The 18,505-nt window shown below is 39.7% G+C and overlaps 1 protein-coding gene across 2 annotated transcripts in view; it reads left to right on the top strand.

Annotated features, from left to right (window-relative positions):
• Positions 1 to 18,505, top strand: part of HMG20A (high mobility group 20A) — a 90,565-nt gene that overhangs the window by 50,588 nt on the left and 21,472 nt on the right. For both annotated transcript variants that reach the window (XM_016214198.2, XM_087824080.1), the window contains exons 5-6: positions 11,182 to 11,314; positions 12,268 to 12,299. In XM_016214198.2, the coding sequence (XP_016069684.1) occupies positions 11,182 to 11,314; positions 12,268 to 12,299 (165 nt within the window). The remainder of the gene's footprint in view (positions 1 to 11,181; positions 11,315 to 12,267; positions 12,300 to 18,505) is intronic.

Raw genomic sequence — 18,505 nt, forward strand, 5'->3', positions numbered from 1 at the left:
TTTTGTGGGGAGAGGGAAGATGGCAGAACTCTTGACAAGAAGCAAAGTGCCCTTGCTCCAAGCCATGGACACGATCTACCACAAAAATACTGCGTAACCAGCTGGGAAAAACAAGAGAAATATACCTGAGTGGATATATTTCAAGTAAGGAGCACTGAAGAAACATCATAGAATCTAGTAAGAGAGGGGCCATAGAAAGGGGGAGTTCCGCCTGAAGCCAGTGCTGGGCTCCAAGGCCCTAGAGTTAGAGGCTGCAAAGCTCCCTCCACTTGGGAGTGTGGACTTTCATTCAAAAGCTGGGATCTCAGACCCGGACTGGAGGAGAAGAGAAGGAGAGCCTCTGCAGGGCCGGCAGAGGGAGCCAGGGGAACAGTGTGCCTGTGAGGAGGGGACCTCGCCTTCCCAGTGAAACAGCGCGTCTAATGAGGGCAGCTAGGATAGGAGTCTTTCACCCAGTGTGCAGACCCTGGAAAGGCTGTCCCACAGTGTATGGCTTCCAGATATAAAGGAGCCAGAGGAATACACTGAGTAGCCACCTACAGGGACCTTCTGCTTTCCTGCAAGGCATTGTGTAGAGCCCCAGAAAGCATTTGAACTGTGTGGCATGGGGAAGGGAAAGAGCCCTTCCAGGGCCAGAAAGGAACCGGAGCTGCCTGCGCAGTGGACTGGGTCTCCATCTGCCAGAGCTGCTCGTGGGATGGATCGGAGATTTTTGACCTGCTCTGAGAGGAGCCAGCATAGTGCGTAAGGAGTTGCCCCAACTTTACCTGTGTTCAGCTGTGCAGCAGACCTGCATGAGATTTACTTTGTGATCCCTACTGCTGGTACCAAGTTGCAGGGACACAAGAACCTCGGAGGGCGGATTCTCTGCTTGTTTGTTGCTTTGTGCATTTTTGAGTTTTTGATTGCTGAACGAGCATCTGCCTCCCTGCCTTGCATTCGGTAGACAGACCAGCGAAAGCTGGGATTTGTGCCTGCATTGTAGAGAGTTTGAAATGAGCACTCTGTGAGATCAGCCAACCATACCTGGAAAAGGAGGGTCAAAGCATGCCTACCTCTCCTGCAGGCTAGGAGCACCAACCCCTACAGGAAAGAAGCTATTTCGGCCCACTGGAGTCCCAGATATCCCCCGCAGGGCACAGTCCTGAGGGAGCAGGGAGAACAGCTCACAGGACGACAGAACAAGAATAGGACTCTGAGGGACTATTGTTTGGGAACTGAAGGAAAAGTTTAAGACCCTTGCTGGCGCTGGGAAGGGAAAGTGCTCACCAGAATTTTTTTTTTAATTGAACCCACTGAGCCCAGGCTACTGAAACTGCCCTTACAGAAAAGGCAACCAACTGAATTCAGTCTGAAACTGCAGCAGGCCATTTTATGGGGAACTAGAATTGGAGGCTAGGGTAGAGACAGGAGTTGGCTTTGAAGCAGAGACTAATTTCCCCACAGTGAGTGCCTGAAAGCGAAACCTCTAATTAAAGGGAGAAATATCCTGAGCTAAATTAACTGGCCTGCACCATGAAGACTCTTCAGATGACTCTGGAGTAAGACCAGGCAACCACAAGGGAGATGCAAAATAGCTGACAAGTGGAGGTGGTCCACAGAGAGCCTCAGATAAGCCAACTACTTAAGGACACCAGAGCCAAAACTGGAGAGCTCCTGACATTGCCTGATACACAGTTACCTCCCAGGAGAACTGAAATCAGCGTGCAAAACAGTAAGCCTCAGACAACATAAGCTGCCCAGGTGAAACACACCTGACGGACTTTTTTTTTTTTTTTTGTAGAAAATTTCTTTTTAAATTTTTTGAATGGTTTTAATTTTTTTTTAATTTGTTTTCCTTTCCTTTTGTTTTACTTAGTTTTGTTTTTTGTTCTGTTATCAACATTTTCTTGATATTCTCTGCTTTACTGCTGAGATATTATCATTATAACCAATAAGTTTACTGCTTTTCTCTATGGTTCACCCAAATCTCTTATTGGACACCTTCCCTGCCCTTGCTTTATCGCTCCCTCTCTTCTTGTTCCATTGGCATAACTTTTTCTTTTTTCTTCGAACCCTTTTATTCTGTCTTCCTGTCTTTATATTCGTTTCTGTTTGTTTATTTTACCTTTATTTTTTCTTTTTCAGCTATTTTCCTATTCCAACTCTCTACCCTTAATTTTTTGCTCACCCTTCCTTCACAATCTTTTCTCTGCCCCTTTTATCTCCCAGTAGCTTCTCTATTTTTTACTTTTTATTTTATTTTTCTTTATTAGCAATAATACCCTTTTCTCTCTCTCTCTCTCTCTCTCTATATATATATATATATATATATATGTTTTTTTTTTTTTTCCCTTTAGCATTTGTGTTCTCACTTCACTCCCCCAATTATACTTTCTCCAGAGACGTTTTCATTGTGATTGTCAGGATATTTTCTAAGATACTGCTTGTTTCCTGTCAGTTTGGTTGTGTTTTGTATTGCCTTGCCAGCACCTGTACAACAGCTCACACGATATGGTTGGGGCTGAGCCACACAGTTAGCCAGCCTGAGAGGAGAGTCCTCCCAAGAACCATTCAGCAACAGCCTAGACTCAGTCACAACAGAAGAGGCCAAAGAACCCACAAAAGGGAAACCCTCAAAAGGGACACACCTAGAATAAATAGCTCAGAAGCATAAGGAAAACACACCTCTAGGCTCCACTGGATGTAAACTACAAGATCCCACACCACAAGACTGGTAGACAGTAAATCTATCTAATACACAGATACAAACACTAAGAGCCACTAAAATGGGGAGGCAAAGAAACAACCCCCAAACTAAAGAAGAGGAAACATCACCAGAAAAAGGCCAGGATGAGGTGGAGTTAAGCAAGTTATTAGAAATAGAGTTCAGTGTAATAGTTATAAAGAGGCTTAATGAGAATTACAAGACACTTAATGGAAAGGTCCAAGAACTTAGTGAAAACATGAAAAAAAGACCTAAATATCATAAATAAGAACTAGGCAGAAATGAAGAATACTATATCTGATATCAAGAATATGCTGAAAGACATTAAAAGCAGACTCAATGAAGCAGAGGATAGAATAAGTGACTTAGAAGATAAGGTAGAAAAAAAAACAATCAGAGCAGCAAAAAGAAAAAACACTTAAAAAGCATGAGGACAGTCGAAGGGAGCTTTGGGACAACATGAAGCATAACAACATTTGCATCACAGGGATTCCAGAGTGGGAGGAAAGTGAGCAAGAGATAGAGAACTTGATGGAGGAAATAATAACAGAAAACTTCCCTAAACTGTTGAGGGAGAAAGCTGTACAAGTTCAGGAAGAGGGCTCCAAACAAGAGGAACCCAAAGAGACCCACTCCAAGACACATCATAATTAAAATGGCAGATGTCACGGAATAAGAGAAAACATTAAGGGCTGCAAGAGAGAGACAAGCAGTGACCTACAAGGGAACCCCCATAAGACTGACAGCAGGTTTCTCAACAGATACACATAAGGCCAGAAGGGAGTGGCATGAAGCTCTCAAAGTAATGATAAGCAAGAACCTGTAACCAAGACTGCTTTATAAAGCAAGGCGATCATTTAAAATTAAAGGTGAAATAAAGAGCTTCCCAAATAAAAGAACGCTAAAGGAGTTCAGTGTGACTGAATCAGCATTGCAAGAAATGCTAAGAGAACTGCTTTAAGAAGAAATACTGAGAGCAAGGTACACTGGATTAAAGGGGGGAAAATGCGTTAAAAAGCCCAGCCAGGCCCGGCCGGGCGTGGCTCAGTGGTTGAGCGTCGACCTGGGATCCAGGCGATTGGGGTTCGATTCCCGGTCAGGGCACATGCCCGGGTTGTGGGCTTGATCAATGACTCCCTCATCATTGATGTTTCTGGCTCTCTCTCCCCCTCTTTTCCTCTCTCTGAAATCAATAAAGATACATTTTTTAAAAAGCCCAGCTGGGCATGGCTCAGTGGTTGAGCATCAACCTATGATCCGGGAGATCGCAGTTCAATTCCTGGTCAGGGCACATGCCCAGGTTGTGGGGTCAATCCCCATGGGGTCATGCAGGAGGCAGCCGAACAATGATTCATCATTGATGTTTATATCTCTCTCCCTCTCCCTTCCTGTCTCGGAAATCAGTACAGATACTTTTTTTTTTAATGGCATTAAATAAGTATATATCAGTAGTAACCTTAAATGTACACATATTAAATTCTCTAATCAAAAGGCACAGGGTAGCTGAATGGATAAGAAAACAGGACCCATATATATGCTGTCTACAAGACACCCACCTGAAAGCAAAAGATTCACACTGGCTGAAAACAAATAGTCAATGCAGGTGGAAACAAAAAAAAAGCTGGAGTAGCAATACTTACTTCTCACAAAATAGACTTCAAAATAAAGACCATAACAAGAGACAAAGAAGGTCACTACATAATACTAAAGGGTTCAATTCAAAAGGAGGAAATAACCTTTATAAATACATATGCACCCAATGTGGGAGCACCTAAATATATAAAAATTTTCGTGGTGTACTTTAAGAGGAAGATTGACAGCAACACAGTCATAGTGGGGGAACTTCACACCCCACTGTCATCATTGGACAGATCATCAAGACCAAAAATCAACAGGGAAGCAGATACCTTAAATGACACACTAGATCTAATGAATTTAATTGACATTTACAGGACATTTCATCCCAAAGCAACAGAATATACATTCTTCTCAAGTACACATGGAACATTCTCAAATATAGAACACATGATAGACACAAAGCAAGTCTTTACAAATTCAAGAATATTGAAATCATATCATGCATCTTCTCGGATCACAGTGCCATGAAACTAGGAATCAATCACTATAAAAAAAACTAAAAAATATTCAAACACATGGAGGCTAAATAGCATGTTATTAAACAGTGATTGGGTTACCAATGAGATGAAGGAAGAAATCAAACACCTCCTGGAAAAAAACAAAAATGAACAGACAACCACCCCAAATCTGTGGGACACAGCAAAAGTAGTCCTGAGAGGAAAGTTCATAGCAGTACAGGCCTACCTCAAGAAACAAGCAAAAGCTCTACTAAACCATGTAACACAACAACTAAAAGAATTAGAGACCAGCAAGAAAAGCCCTTAGGAAGTAGAAGGAAGGAAACAAAAGATCAAAACAGAAATTAATGACATAGAGACTGAAAAAAAATACAATAAAACAATGAAGCCAAGAGCTGGTTCTTTGAAAAGATAAATAAGATTGATGAAATTTAGCCGTACTCACCAATAAACAGAGAGAGGACCCAATTAAATATAATCAGAAATGAAAGAGGCATCATAACAACTGACCCAAGAGAAATACAAAGGATCATAAGAAAATACTGTGACTAACTATATTCCAACAAACTGGACAGCCTTGGTGAAATGGACAAATTCCTAATCTCAAAACCAGATAAAGACACAACAAAGAAAGAAAATTACAGGCCAATATCCTTAATGAAAATAGATGCTGAAATCCTCACTAAAATACTAACAAACCAGATCCAGCAATACATTAAAAAGAACATATACCATGACCAAGTGGGATTTATTCCAGGTTTGCAAGGCTGGTATAACATTCACAAATCAATAAATGTGATACATCACATAAACAAAATGGACAAAAATCATATGATCAATAGATTCAGAAAAGGCATTCGACAAAATCCAGCACCTATTTCTGATAAAAACTCTCAGCAAAGTGGGAATAGAGGGAACATACCTCAACATAATAAAGGCCATGTGCGACAGACCTACAGCCAACATGATAATGGTCAAAAACTAAAACCATTTCTCTCCCGGCCGGGCGTGCCTCAGCGGTTGAGCATCGGCCTAGGATCCACGCGATCGGAGTTCCATTCCCGGTCAGGGCACATGCCCTGGTTGTGGGCTCAGTCAATGACTCTCTCATCATTGATGTTTCTGTCTCTCTCTCTCTCCTTTCCTCTCTCTGAAATCAATAAAGATATATTTTTTTAAAAAACTAAAACCATTTCTCTTAAAAACAGGAAAAAGACAGGGATGTCCATTTTCACCACTCTTATTCAACATAGTACTGAAAGTCCTTGCCACAGCCATCAGACAGGAAGGAAACATAAAAGGTATCCAAATTGGAAAGGAGGAAGTAAAATTGTCATTATTTGCGGATGACATGATATTATACATAGAAAACCCTGAAGACTCCATCAAAGTACTACTAGATTTGACAAATGAATTCAGCAAAATTAACATCCGGAAATCAATAGCATTTTTATATATCAACAGTGAACTCTCAGAAAAAGAAACTACAAAAACAATAGCATTTACCATTGCAACTAAAAAAATGAGATACCTCGGAATAAACCAAGGATATAAAAGACCTGTACTCGGAAAACTACAGGACAAAAAAAAAGAAATAGAGGCAGATATAAACAAGTGGAAGTATACACCATGCTCATGAATTAGAAGAATTAATATTAAAATGTCCATACTAAAAGCAATCTATAGATTCAATGCAGTTCCTATTAAAATAACAACAGCATATTTCACAGAGATAGGACAAATATTCCAAAAATTTATATGAAACCAAAAAGGACCCTGAATAGCCACAGCCATCTTGAGAAAGAAGAACAGAATTTGAGGGATCACTTTACTGGATATCTAACTGTACTAAAAAGCCATTGTAATCAAAACGACCTGGTATTGGTTCAACAACAGACATATAGATCAATGGAACAGAACAGAGACCACAGAAATAGACTCAAGTCATTATGGTCAGTTTAATATTTGACAAAGAAGTCAAGAGCATACAATGGAGTAAAGACAGTCTCTTCAATAAATGGTATTGGGAAAATTGGGCAGGTACATGCAAAAAAATGAAACTAGGTCACCAACTTATTCCATGCACAAGAATAAATTCAAAATTGGTAAAATACTTAAATGTAAGTCACAAAACCATAAAAATCCTGGAAGAAAACATAGGCAGTAAAGTCACAGACATCTCATGTAGTAGAAGTTTCACTGATACATCTCCTAGGGCAAGAGAAACAAAAGAAAAAAATAAATAGGACTAGATCAAACTAAAAAGCTTCTGCACAGCAAAAGAAATCAGCCTCAAAATACAAAGGATCCCCACAATGTGGGAGAACATGTTTGCCAAGAATGTATCTGATAAGGAACTAATTTCCAAAGTGTACAAAAAACTCATACAATTCAACAAAAGGAAGACAAAGAATCCAATTAACAAATGGTCAAAGGACCTGAATAGACACTTCTCCAAAAAGGACATACAGATGGCCAAGAGACATGAGAAAATGCTCAACATCGTAATCATCAGAGAGATGCAAATTAAAACCACGATGAGGTATCACTTCACACCTGGCAGAATGGCTACCATCAACAAATGACATGTGCTGGCTAGGATGTGGAAGGGAAACCCTGGTACACTGCTGTTGGCAATGCAGACTGGTGAAGCCACTGTGGAAAACAATAGAGAATTTCCTCGAAATATTACAAATGGATCTGCCTTTTGACCCAGTGATCCCACTTCTAGGAATATATCCTAAGAATCCTGAAACACTAATCACAAAGAATACATGCACCCCTATGTTCATAGCAGCACAATTTACAATAGCTAAGATCTGGAAACAGCCCAAGTGCCCATCAGTAAATGAGTGGATAAAAAAGGCCGTGGGGACATTAATACCATGGAATACTATGCAGCTGTAAAGAAGAACAATCTCTTACCCTTTGGGACAGTATGGATAGACCTGGCGAATATTATGCTAAGCAAAATAAACCAGCCAGAGAAAGACAAGCATCACATGATCTCACTTATATGTGGAATCTAAAGAACTTAATAAACTAATGAACAAAATAGATTCAGTGACATGGAAGCATGTATCAGACTGGCAAATCACAGAGGGAAGGTGGGGATGTGTGGGTGGGGAGAGATCAACCAAAGAATTTATATGCATATATGCATAACCCAAGGACACAGTGTGATGGTGAGGGACTGGGGGGGGGGGGGGTGTACAGGTGGAAGAGGTTAGTGGGGAGAAAAGGGAACATCTTTATTATCTTGAACAATAAAAAAACAATTTTTGTTTCAAAGTTATTACTGCTTTAGTAAAATTTTTAAACTAGAGTTCTAGGTTTGGTTTGTTGTTGTTTTTTTAATCTTCACCCGAGGACATCTTTTCCATTGCTTTTCAGAGAGAGAGAGAAACATTGATGTGAGAGAGACAACACATCGATTGGTTGCCTCCCTCACGTGCCCCAAGCGAGACCGGAGGTTGAGCCTACAACCGAGGTACATACCCTTGGCCAGAATCGAACCAGAGACCCTTCAGTCCGCATGCCAAAGCTCTAACCACCAGACCAAATCAGCTAGGGCAATTTCTTGCATATTTAACCTATTATGGAAAATAAAGCCAGTATACTTGAATTCTTTCTCTTCTAGAGCAGAAATTAACCCTGTTATCAAACTGAAATCCATTTGTCAGAGAGACTTGAGAGGAATTAGGACAAGATTGCCATGTACTGTCCGAAATGTCTCAAAAGCAGAGTGATGGTTCTGGGAGGGGCTTTGGGTTAAAAGTTCATAGCATTCTCAGCATCTGAAAGATACCTCTATTTCTTTTATGTTTTATACTCATTTCTACCAAATTGAAAAATACTTTGGGGAATTAACTGAATTTTTAAAATTTCAGAGAGATCAGATTAAAGTTGCAACTTAAAGCTCTCTGTTTATAGTAGCAAGCTTATAGAAAGCAGTGCATATCATCCATTGTTTTAGTTCTAATGTATGAAGTGAGTTATACATATAGGTTACTCTTTTCTCTTAATTTTGTATTTCATAATGCATGCTCATTGTTTAAAATGTTTTCAGACAATACAGAAAAAAGCAAAAGTAACAGTAGATAGGTAGGACAAGGGTCTGTGTACTTGTTTTTGTTTTTTTAAGTTTTTATTTGAAAATAATTTCAAATGTACAAAAACTTACAAATATAGAATAGTACAAAGAACACCCTTTTATCCCATTTCTCTGTTTGTGTGCTCATACTTTCCAGCACAAGCTGTCTCACAGTCTCTCACACACTCATACAGTACACACACGCACACTATTTCTTTCAAAATCATTTGAGAAGTTATATACATCATGGCTCTAAATATTATAGTGTGTATTTCCTAAAAATAGACATGGTCTTTTACATAACTATAGTATAATTATCAACTTCATAATTTTATATTAACACAATAGTTTTGTCAAATCTACCATCCATATTCCAATTATATCAGTTGATATAACATTTTTCTTCTATAAAAATTTTCCCCTCCATGCCCTGACTGAGTGGCTCAGTTGGTTGGAGCATCACCGCATACACCAGAAGGTTTCAAGTTCAACTTGAGGTCAGGGCACATACCTAGGTTGCAGGTTCACTCCATGGTAAGTCTCGTACAGGAGGCAACTGATCTATGTTTCCCTCCCTGTCTCTCTGAAATCAATATCCATATCCTTGGGTGAGGATTAAGAAAAAATACCTTCCCCTCCAGTTCAGATTCCAGTCTAAGGTCAGGTTTTGTGTTTAGTAGTCAAATCTCTAGATTCCTTTAATGTGGAATATTTCCACAACCTTCTTTGTCTTTTATGACATTAATAATTTTTTTAATATATTTTTATTGATTTCAGAGAGAAAGAGGGAGAGAGAGAGAGGAACATCAATGATGAGAGAGTCATTGATCCATTGCCTCCTGCATGCCCCCTACTGGGGATCGAGCCTGCAACTCAGGCATGTGCCCTGACCGGGAAGTGAACCACGATCTCCTGGATCATAAGTTGATGCTCAACTGCTGAACAACGCCGGCCAGGCACATTAATTTTTAAAAAAAATACAATCTCTCCCTCTTTGTCTTCCTTCTTTTTGTTTAATTTTAGCTGAACATTTCTCATTATTTGTCTGATGTTTCCTCATGATTAGATTGAAGTTATGCATTCTTAGAATACTATAGTGGTGGTGTGTCCTTCTTAGGGTACCACAGTGACCTTTCATTTCTCATTGGTAATGTTCATTTTGCTCACTCAGTAAAGTTTTTTTTATTCTCCCTTATAATTAATAGGTAGTCTATGGAGAAACCATTTTAAGAACATGCAAATATCAGTATCAGAATTTCCCCCCAGATTTAGCATTCATTGATGACTTTTGCCTGACCTAGTCTTTCCCATGATGGTTGCAAAATGATCACTTTCCAACCCTAGCACTCCCTCCACACTTAACAGTTGGCCCTCAGCATTCTAATCTAAGCAAGAGCCCTCCTCTTCTCTCCATTTATATATTTATTTGGTTGATATTTATTTATTATTGGTATAGGCATATGAATTTTTTTCCCCAATGGTTTATAATGTATTACTGTACTTAAGTATTTTAGTACTTAAGTTGTCCTAGATTTGGCCAGTTTGGTGTCCCCTACATTGGCTTTTGTGTGGGACAAGGTTTTTAACATAATTTCTGACTAGTTTATGTTCATTTGTAAGCAGCATTTTTTTACTTTATTTCTTAAACCTAATTGAATGAAAAGGACAAGGCATTAAACAAAATTATGCTGGTAGATCAATGGACTTTGTTTAAATAATGAATTGCACAAAGCATGTAATACAAGCTCTCTCATAGTAGTCCATTTTAGGTCCATAGAATGAGGTCATTCTTTTTAATGTTCTTTGTGTCTTCTGGCTTTAGTGTCCCACTCTTTTGGCTCTTCAAAGGCCAGCTGATGTATGAGATCATTCCCTCAGAATGGGTTGGGGATTAGAGAAACAAAGTAATATTTCACCCTTTCTCCTGGGAGGACTGAATGTGGTGTTCAGTCATCTTGAGGGCTCTAGTAGCCATGTAGAATTCTGTATATAGGGTTAGAGAAATAATTATCATCTTGTGAATTTTTTATTGGAATGACCTCAGTAGAATTTGTCTTCATTAAGTCAGAAAAGGCAATAGTCTATAAAAACTCAGAATCACCTATTTCTTTTATAATGTAGAGATTATACTTTATCCATGTGATATTTTTAATTCCCTTAAAGCTTATTTCCCATATACTTTTCTTTCCATGTTCTCATTGTCCTCTGTGTTCTTCAAATAGCTCATTGATATTTTACCTAAATAAGATCTGTTTCTTGAAAATAATTCCACTTTTCTTTCCTAGCGCTACCTTGATGAAGCAGACAGAGATAAGGAGCGTTACATGAAGGAACTGGAGCAGTATCAGAAGACTGAGGCCTACAAGGTCTTCAATAGGAAAACCCAGGACCGTCAGAAAGGCAAATCTCAAAGGCAAGGTATCAGAACCAGAACCAAATGTATTTGCAGTTTATTATGTGTGATGAGTGTCACAAAGTCTACTATTAGAATGATAAATATAAAAGATGTCTTCCTATCATTTCTCTATTATACTGCATTCACTTACAAGCATCTATAAGCATCATCTTGAAATTTTATTAAAATCACATTGCTCTCATTTATAAATTCCAATTGATTTCTATATCCAGTATCAACAATTTGGCTTCTGCTCCAAGACCACTTTTAGTTGTCTGTACTTTTTTTCTAATTCCCAGTTTAGGCATTTCTCTGTTTCTAAACAAGCCTGTCTACTAAACCACACAACTGCCTTGCTTTAACACCTCTAAACTTTTTATGTGCCATTTCTCCCAGCCTCAAATAATCATCCTTTTCATGCATGCATGCATGTATACATACATTCAAAAAATATGTATTGAGCACCTCCTGTTACTTATCAGCCTCTCACCTAGCCTTTGAGAAAGCAATGGTGAACAAGATAGACAAGATCCTCGTCTTCATGGATCTTTTATTCTTCATTAAAATTGTTCCTCCCAGCTTTACAAGTGTTGCTTTAAGTACCCCTCCTTCAGGAAACTGCAAAGATGCCTCACTCACAACTAGTCTGTCGTTCCTTAGTCATTGCATCTTCTCACACTTGGGCATTTTGCTTACTAAACTGTAATGTTGTGCAAACAGCCTTTGGCATATGTTTTGTTTTCACCTTCCCACCATATTCTTCTCAATGGTAAGAACTTTGTTGCTGTTCAGACGGTGTTCCCTTTAAGTTTTGTTGACTAACTGATTAACAAAGCCATGAGAGAAAATATCATATGTTGTGATAGCCTACATATACTAGCAGTTTTTGTGGTTTGGCACGGTTGTTTCCTTGGGTCTACTTATTTCTCTGTTTTGTTTTCAACTTAATGTTCTCTTATTCTTCCATATTTTTTAGATGCAGCCAGACAGGCCACTCATGATCATGAGGTAATTAGCTTTCTTTCTATATATCACATATATGTGTTGTGTGTATGTGTGTGCACTCTTGTACTTATTTAATTTATTTATAAAATGTTATTTGAAATTTTGAAATGCTATTGGGCTTTTTTTTTTTTTAATTGCAGAGTATTTCCTATTCCATAATTCAGATTGGGCGAGTTGCTTTAGCTCAGGGATTCATAGTATATGACAGACACTTACGTTGTGAGTGTGCTCTTGAACTATACAGCCCCTAACTCCAGTTTTTTCTTGTGGTCCAAAAATTGTATTGGGTTTAAATGCTGAAGATGGCTGGGATTTGGAGTGAGATATAGAAATGAAGAGTACCTGAAAGCTAAAATTGGACCGTAGTTTATCATCATCAAATACCTTACTCTGACTCTCAAAAACAAGTTGTTGTTATTTAGGGAATACAGCGTTTGGTTAAAATGAAATATTCAGCTACAGTGTCAACAGAGCACAAGTGACAATATTTGGTTCGTATGCCTCCTTTCCTCACTGGCACATATTTGTTTACTTGGCCTTTTCCCCTCCATTTGGTTCAACTTCCTCAGTAGGACTTAGGCCTACGTTCCTGTGTGTGAATATAGAATTTAGGCCTCTCTGTGTTGGCTATGGTGCATAGAGAGTTTTAAATATATATATGTAGGCTACGGTTAATACAGCCATGTGCCACTTAACAGAGATATGTTCTGAGACGTGTCATTAGGTGATTGTCATTGCACAAACATCGTTAAGAGTGCACTACACGCACCTAGAAGGTATAGCCTGCCACACAGTTAGGCTCTATTTATACCTCCATTGTATGTGGTACGTCATTCACCAAAACAGTGTTATATGGCACATGACTATATATGGCTATAAGAAAGTAAAATTTGTAATTACATGTCTTAAAAACTTTTACTTACAACTCACTGGCGTCCAGGTGCCCTATCCTTCTCTGCCTCGTGCCTATGCTTTAAGTTCCCCTCCTTCAGGAAACACTGCATAGACGCCTCACCCACAACTAGTCTGTCGTTCCTTAGTCACTGCATCTTCTCACACTTGCGCATTTTGCTTGCTAAACTATAATGTTGTGCATTAGAGAAACAAGGTATTATTTCATCCTGTCTCTTGGGAGGACTAAATGATTTTTTTCATGACAATACTTTTTTTCCCTTGATCATTTTTTCCACATATATCCTCCATTATCCCATTCTGCCTCTCAAAATTCTAGTCATCAGATTCCATTTCCTCCTTCAAGCTTGTCCTGTTTCCTCCCACTTCTTTTAACCCTCACAGCTCTCTATATTTATCTTATGTGTGTAGCTGATCTAGCCTGGTGTTGAGGTTATTGAAGTGCTTCCATTATTCAGACTTTTGGATTGTAACTTCTTAAAGGCATGCATAGTCTAGTTTCCATCTTGTACCCAACCCCATATCACCTAGCATGACTCCCTTGCAGGTAGGAAGCCATTCATAAGAACTTATTTATTTATTTACTTATTTATTATTTACTTTAAATATTTTTATTGATTTTTTAATTGATTTTTATTGATTGAAGGGAGAGAGAGAGAGACACACACACATCACTGTAAGAGTGAAACATTAATCAGCTGCCTCCTTCATGCTCCCTACTGGAGATTGAGCCTGCAACCCAGGCATGTGCCCTGACTGGGACTCGAACCAGCAACCTTTCAGTGCATAGGATGGTGCCCAACCAACTGAGCCATACCAGCCAGGGCAAGGACTTATTTATTTTTATACAAACCCAATTTGTTGAAATAACAGTGGAAATTTATACAAAAAGAATTTTCTGATTTTTTTTTTTTGAATCCTCCCCCGAGGACATGTTTATTTATTTTTAGAGAGAGAAACATCAATTAATTGCCTCCTGGATGTGCCCTGACTGGGGATCGAACCCACAACCTTTTGGTGGATGGGACAACACTCCAGCCAAGTCACCCAGCCAGAGCACTCATGTATTCTTTTACATGTATTTGGTTTTTTTACTAAATCAAGGAAATCATTTCATCAAAATACTCACTTATTTATCCTGGGGTTTTAGTTTTCACACTTAATTTGGTATTGGTGACCTTCAGAACATTAGGAAAACATTTAGATTCACAACTAAAAAATATTTATTATAAATAGATTTTATCATGAATTATAAAATGAGAAGCATAGTAAATATTAGCATTTTATTCTTCATATAAATCCAATGTAAATGTAGTTATATACAACATCTCTGTGCTCTAACTAGGATGAAATACTTTGAATTTTTTTTGCTTGAAAAACTGTATCTTTTACTTTTTTTATTTTTAAATTACAATTGATACACTACTATATTACCTTTAGGTGTGCCATCCCATGATTAGACATTTATATAACTTACAAAGTGATCACCCCAATAAATCTAGTACCCATCTGACACGATGCATAGTTATTACAATAATATTGACTATATTCCCTTGCTATACTTACATCCCTGTGACTGTCCTGTAACTACCAATTTGTACTTCTAAATCCCTTCACCTTTTTCACTCATCCCCACAACTCCCCTCCCATCTGGCAACCATCAAAATGTTCTCTGTACCTATGAGTCTGTTTCTGTTCAGCTTGCTCCTTTATTTTTGTCTTTATATTCCACATGTAAGTGAAATTGCCTGGCATTTGACTTTGTCTGACTTATTTCACTTAGTGTGTAATACCCTCTAGATCCCATCCACGTTGTTGCAGGTGGCAAGATTTCATCCTTTCTATATGGCTGAATCATGTTCCATTGTATATATGCACCACTTCTTTATCCACTCAGCTAATGATGGACACCCAGGCTGCTTCCATATCTTGGCTATTGTAAATAGTGCTACAATAAAGATATGTCTTTTCAATTTAATGTTTTGGATTTCTTTGGATAAATAACCAGAAGTGGAGTTACTTGGTCCTTTTTTGTCTTTGTTTTAAAGTCTATTTTGTCTGGTGTATCACTACCCCAGCTTGTTTAGTTTGCTTGTTTCCATTTTCTTTCTTTCTTTTTTAATGTTTTTATTGATTTCAGAGAGAAAGAGAGAGAAATCAATGATGAGAGAGAATCATTGATCAGCTACGTCCTGCACACCCCCTTGGGGATCAAGCCCGCAACCCAGGCATGTGCCCTGACTGGGAATCAAACCACAATCACCTAGATCAGAGGTCAATGCTCAACCTCTGAGCCATGCCAGCTGGGCTTGTTTCCATTTTCATGAAATACCTTTTTCCAACCCTTTACTTTCAGTCTTTGTGTCTTTTGATCTGGAGTGAGTCTCTTGTAGACAGCATATGTGAGGGTCTTGTTTTATTACCCATTCTGTCACCATATATCTTGTGATTGAAGCATTTAATCCATTTGCATTTAAAGTAATTATTGATAAATGTATGTTTGTTGCTGTTTTGTTATTCATAATTTTGATCTCTTTTTCTTCTTCTTACAGAAGACTCTTTAACAGTTCTCATAATACTGGTTTGGTGGTAATGAAGTCCTTTAGTTTTTCTTGTCTGGGAATCTCTTTATTTGCCTTCTAAATGATAGCTTTCCTGGGAAGAGTTACCTTGGTTGTAGGTTCTTGTTTTTAATCATTTTGAGTATTTTGTGCCAGTTAATGTATTCTTCATTTCTGATTGGTTTTTTGGTATGATTTCCATGTTCTTTTTTATGCTGTTGAAGTTTTCACTAAGTTTCTTGAGCATCCTTATAGCCATTGTTTTGAACTCTATATCTGGTGGTTTGCTTGCCTCTATTTCATTTAGTTCTTATGGAATTCTGTTGTTTTTTCATTTGGGACATGGTTCTTTATCTCCTCATTTTGGCTGCTTCCCTGTGTTTGTTTCTGTATATTAGATACAGCTGCTGCATCTCTCAGTCTTGGTAGAGTGGCCTTATGTAGTAGGTGTCCTATAGGGTTCAGCAGCACATTCTTCTCAGTCACCTGAGCTGGGCACTCCAGTTGCCTCTTCTCCCCCGTGTGGGCCCTGAGTATCCTCAGGTTGTAGTTGAGCCTTGATTGCCATTGGCACGTCACTGGGAGGGACTGACTCCCAGGCTAATGGGCTGCAAGGACCAGCTGCAACTACAGTGAAGGAGCTGCTGTGTAGGGGCCAGCACCACAGAGCAGGATAGCTTCAGTGGGGCTTTGGTGCCCACTGAGTTTGCCCCTTGAGTGTGTAGCTCGGGAGGTATTTGGGTTATAATCTGCATGGCCTGAAGCTGTCTACCAGGTGTACTAGCCAAGGTCAGCCACTGCCTGTGTCCTGCCCAGGACCACCTGGCATGAGCTACAGAGCCCTCTGCAGATGGCTGCTACTTGTGCTGGACTTGAAGGTGCCTGGGAGAGGTCAGGCTGTGAACAAGGGCTGGCTGCTACTAGTGCCAGGCCTGGAGCCACTTAGCAAGAGGTAAGGGGTACACAGAAGCCAAATGCTGCTTGTTTGAGAGATTTTAGGAAAGTCCAAAACATGAGTGAAGAGAGGCCATTTGTATGAAAAAGTCACTAGAAACGGCTTGGGTGGGCCTGCAAGTTGTGTGGGGCAGGGTCTCAGAGAATCAGAGGGCAGGGCAAACAGTGTTATCCAGGTTAATCCAGGAGACTCAGATATGGTGCCCAACTACTGGCTCTGTAGGGACAGAGCTCAGCAAAGTAACAATGGCCTCTGCCAGCACTTCTGTCTTGGAGAATGCTGCCTATCCAACCTTCATTGTGAAGTCAGACAATTCATTTCCTCCCCATATGTCCTTGGTGCATTTCAAGCTGCTGCTCCGGCACTGGACTTCAGAGTGAGTGAGTCTGAGTAAATCAATGTATGGGCCCTTTAAAAAGAATGTCTGGGAGGATATTAAAGGTGACAGCAGACTGAGTAGAAGCTACACTAACACTCTCCTGGGACCAAACTGGAATTACAACTAAAATATAGAAAAACCACCCTGAATAATCAACTGCAACTGAAGACAAGCTGGAGAGCACACTCATAACCAAGGAGGAAAAGTGGAGACTGCATGAAGACTGGTAGGAAGTGCGGAAGTGCGAGGGCTGGCTGGGCTCCCACAGGAGGTCTGGAGAGAGATCTCAGCTGGGGGGAGGGGGGGGCTTGGCTTCCCAGCCAAGAGCACCAGAACCGAGAAAGGTGCCCACATAACATCTGGCTGTGAAAAGCAGTAGGGTTTCTATCTGTCAGGGAGAGACTGCTAGAAATGCAGGCACCCTCTTAAAGAGCTAGTGCACAAAGTTTAGTGTGCAGCCACTAACCTTGGACTTCAGCAGAAGGAGGGCAGAGTGGACTGGAGCTGTGTGAGGAGAATCTAGGGTTGTGGGCTCTGAACATAAGAGCTCAGAGGGCACTCCTCTGGATTCCTGTACCCGGTCATTCCCCCATACTGCAGAGGACATCTTTCACAGGCAGACATTATACCTTCCAAGCAGCTTTTCCCTGAGGGGGAAGCAATTGTGCCGCACTGCTGGAAAACCTCTCGACCTACCTATGGAGTTTCTATAGCCTGAGGCTCATTAAGAAAATCAGATAAGTCAGCCTGTAGGCAGAGGAAAACCTCACAGCGCTTTGATTCTTTGCCTGATCTGCTTCTGGACCCGGGTCTTGGAAAAGCAGACCTTGGCGTGCATCTTGGTCCTGTCCAAACACGCCCAGCACCAACAGAGAGGACCTCAAGCCGTGGGTTATTGATAGCTCCAAATAGGGTACTCAAGGCCACTCACAAACAGCGTCTGACATTGGCCTGCACCAGATACCTTCCAAAAAGACTGAGAGTCCTAGCAGGCCTACGTAATACAGAAACAAACCCAAATAGGCAGCCAAAATGGGGAGACAAAAAAACAAGCCCCAAATGAAAGAACAAGAGAAGCCTCCAGAAAAAAAGCTAAGTGAAATGGAGATAAGCAATCTATCAGATACAGAGTTCAGGATACTGATTGTAAGGATGTTCAACAGCGTGAAAAAAGATATGGAAACTATGAAAAATGATCATGCAGAAATGAAGAATGACATAGCAGAAATAAAGAATACATTGGAAGGAATAAACAGCAGATTACAGGAAGCTGAGGATCAGATCAGTGAATTAGAAGACAGGGTAGAAAAAAATCAATCAAAGATCCAAAAAGAAAAAAACAAAAAACAGGAGGACAGATGTGGGACAACGTGAGACATAACAATATTTGCATCATAGGAGT

Source organism: Miniopterus natalensis, chromosome 1, assembly GCF_054644295.1.
Source record: "Miniopterus natalensis isolate mMinNat1 chromosome 1, mMinNat1.hap1, whole genome shotgun sequence".
In the NCBI taxonomy this organism is placed as follows: domain Eukaryota; kingdom Metazoa; phylum Chordata; class Mammalia; order Chiroptera; family Miniopteridae; genus Miniopterus; species Miniopterus natalensis.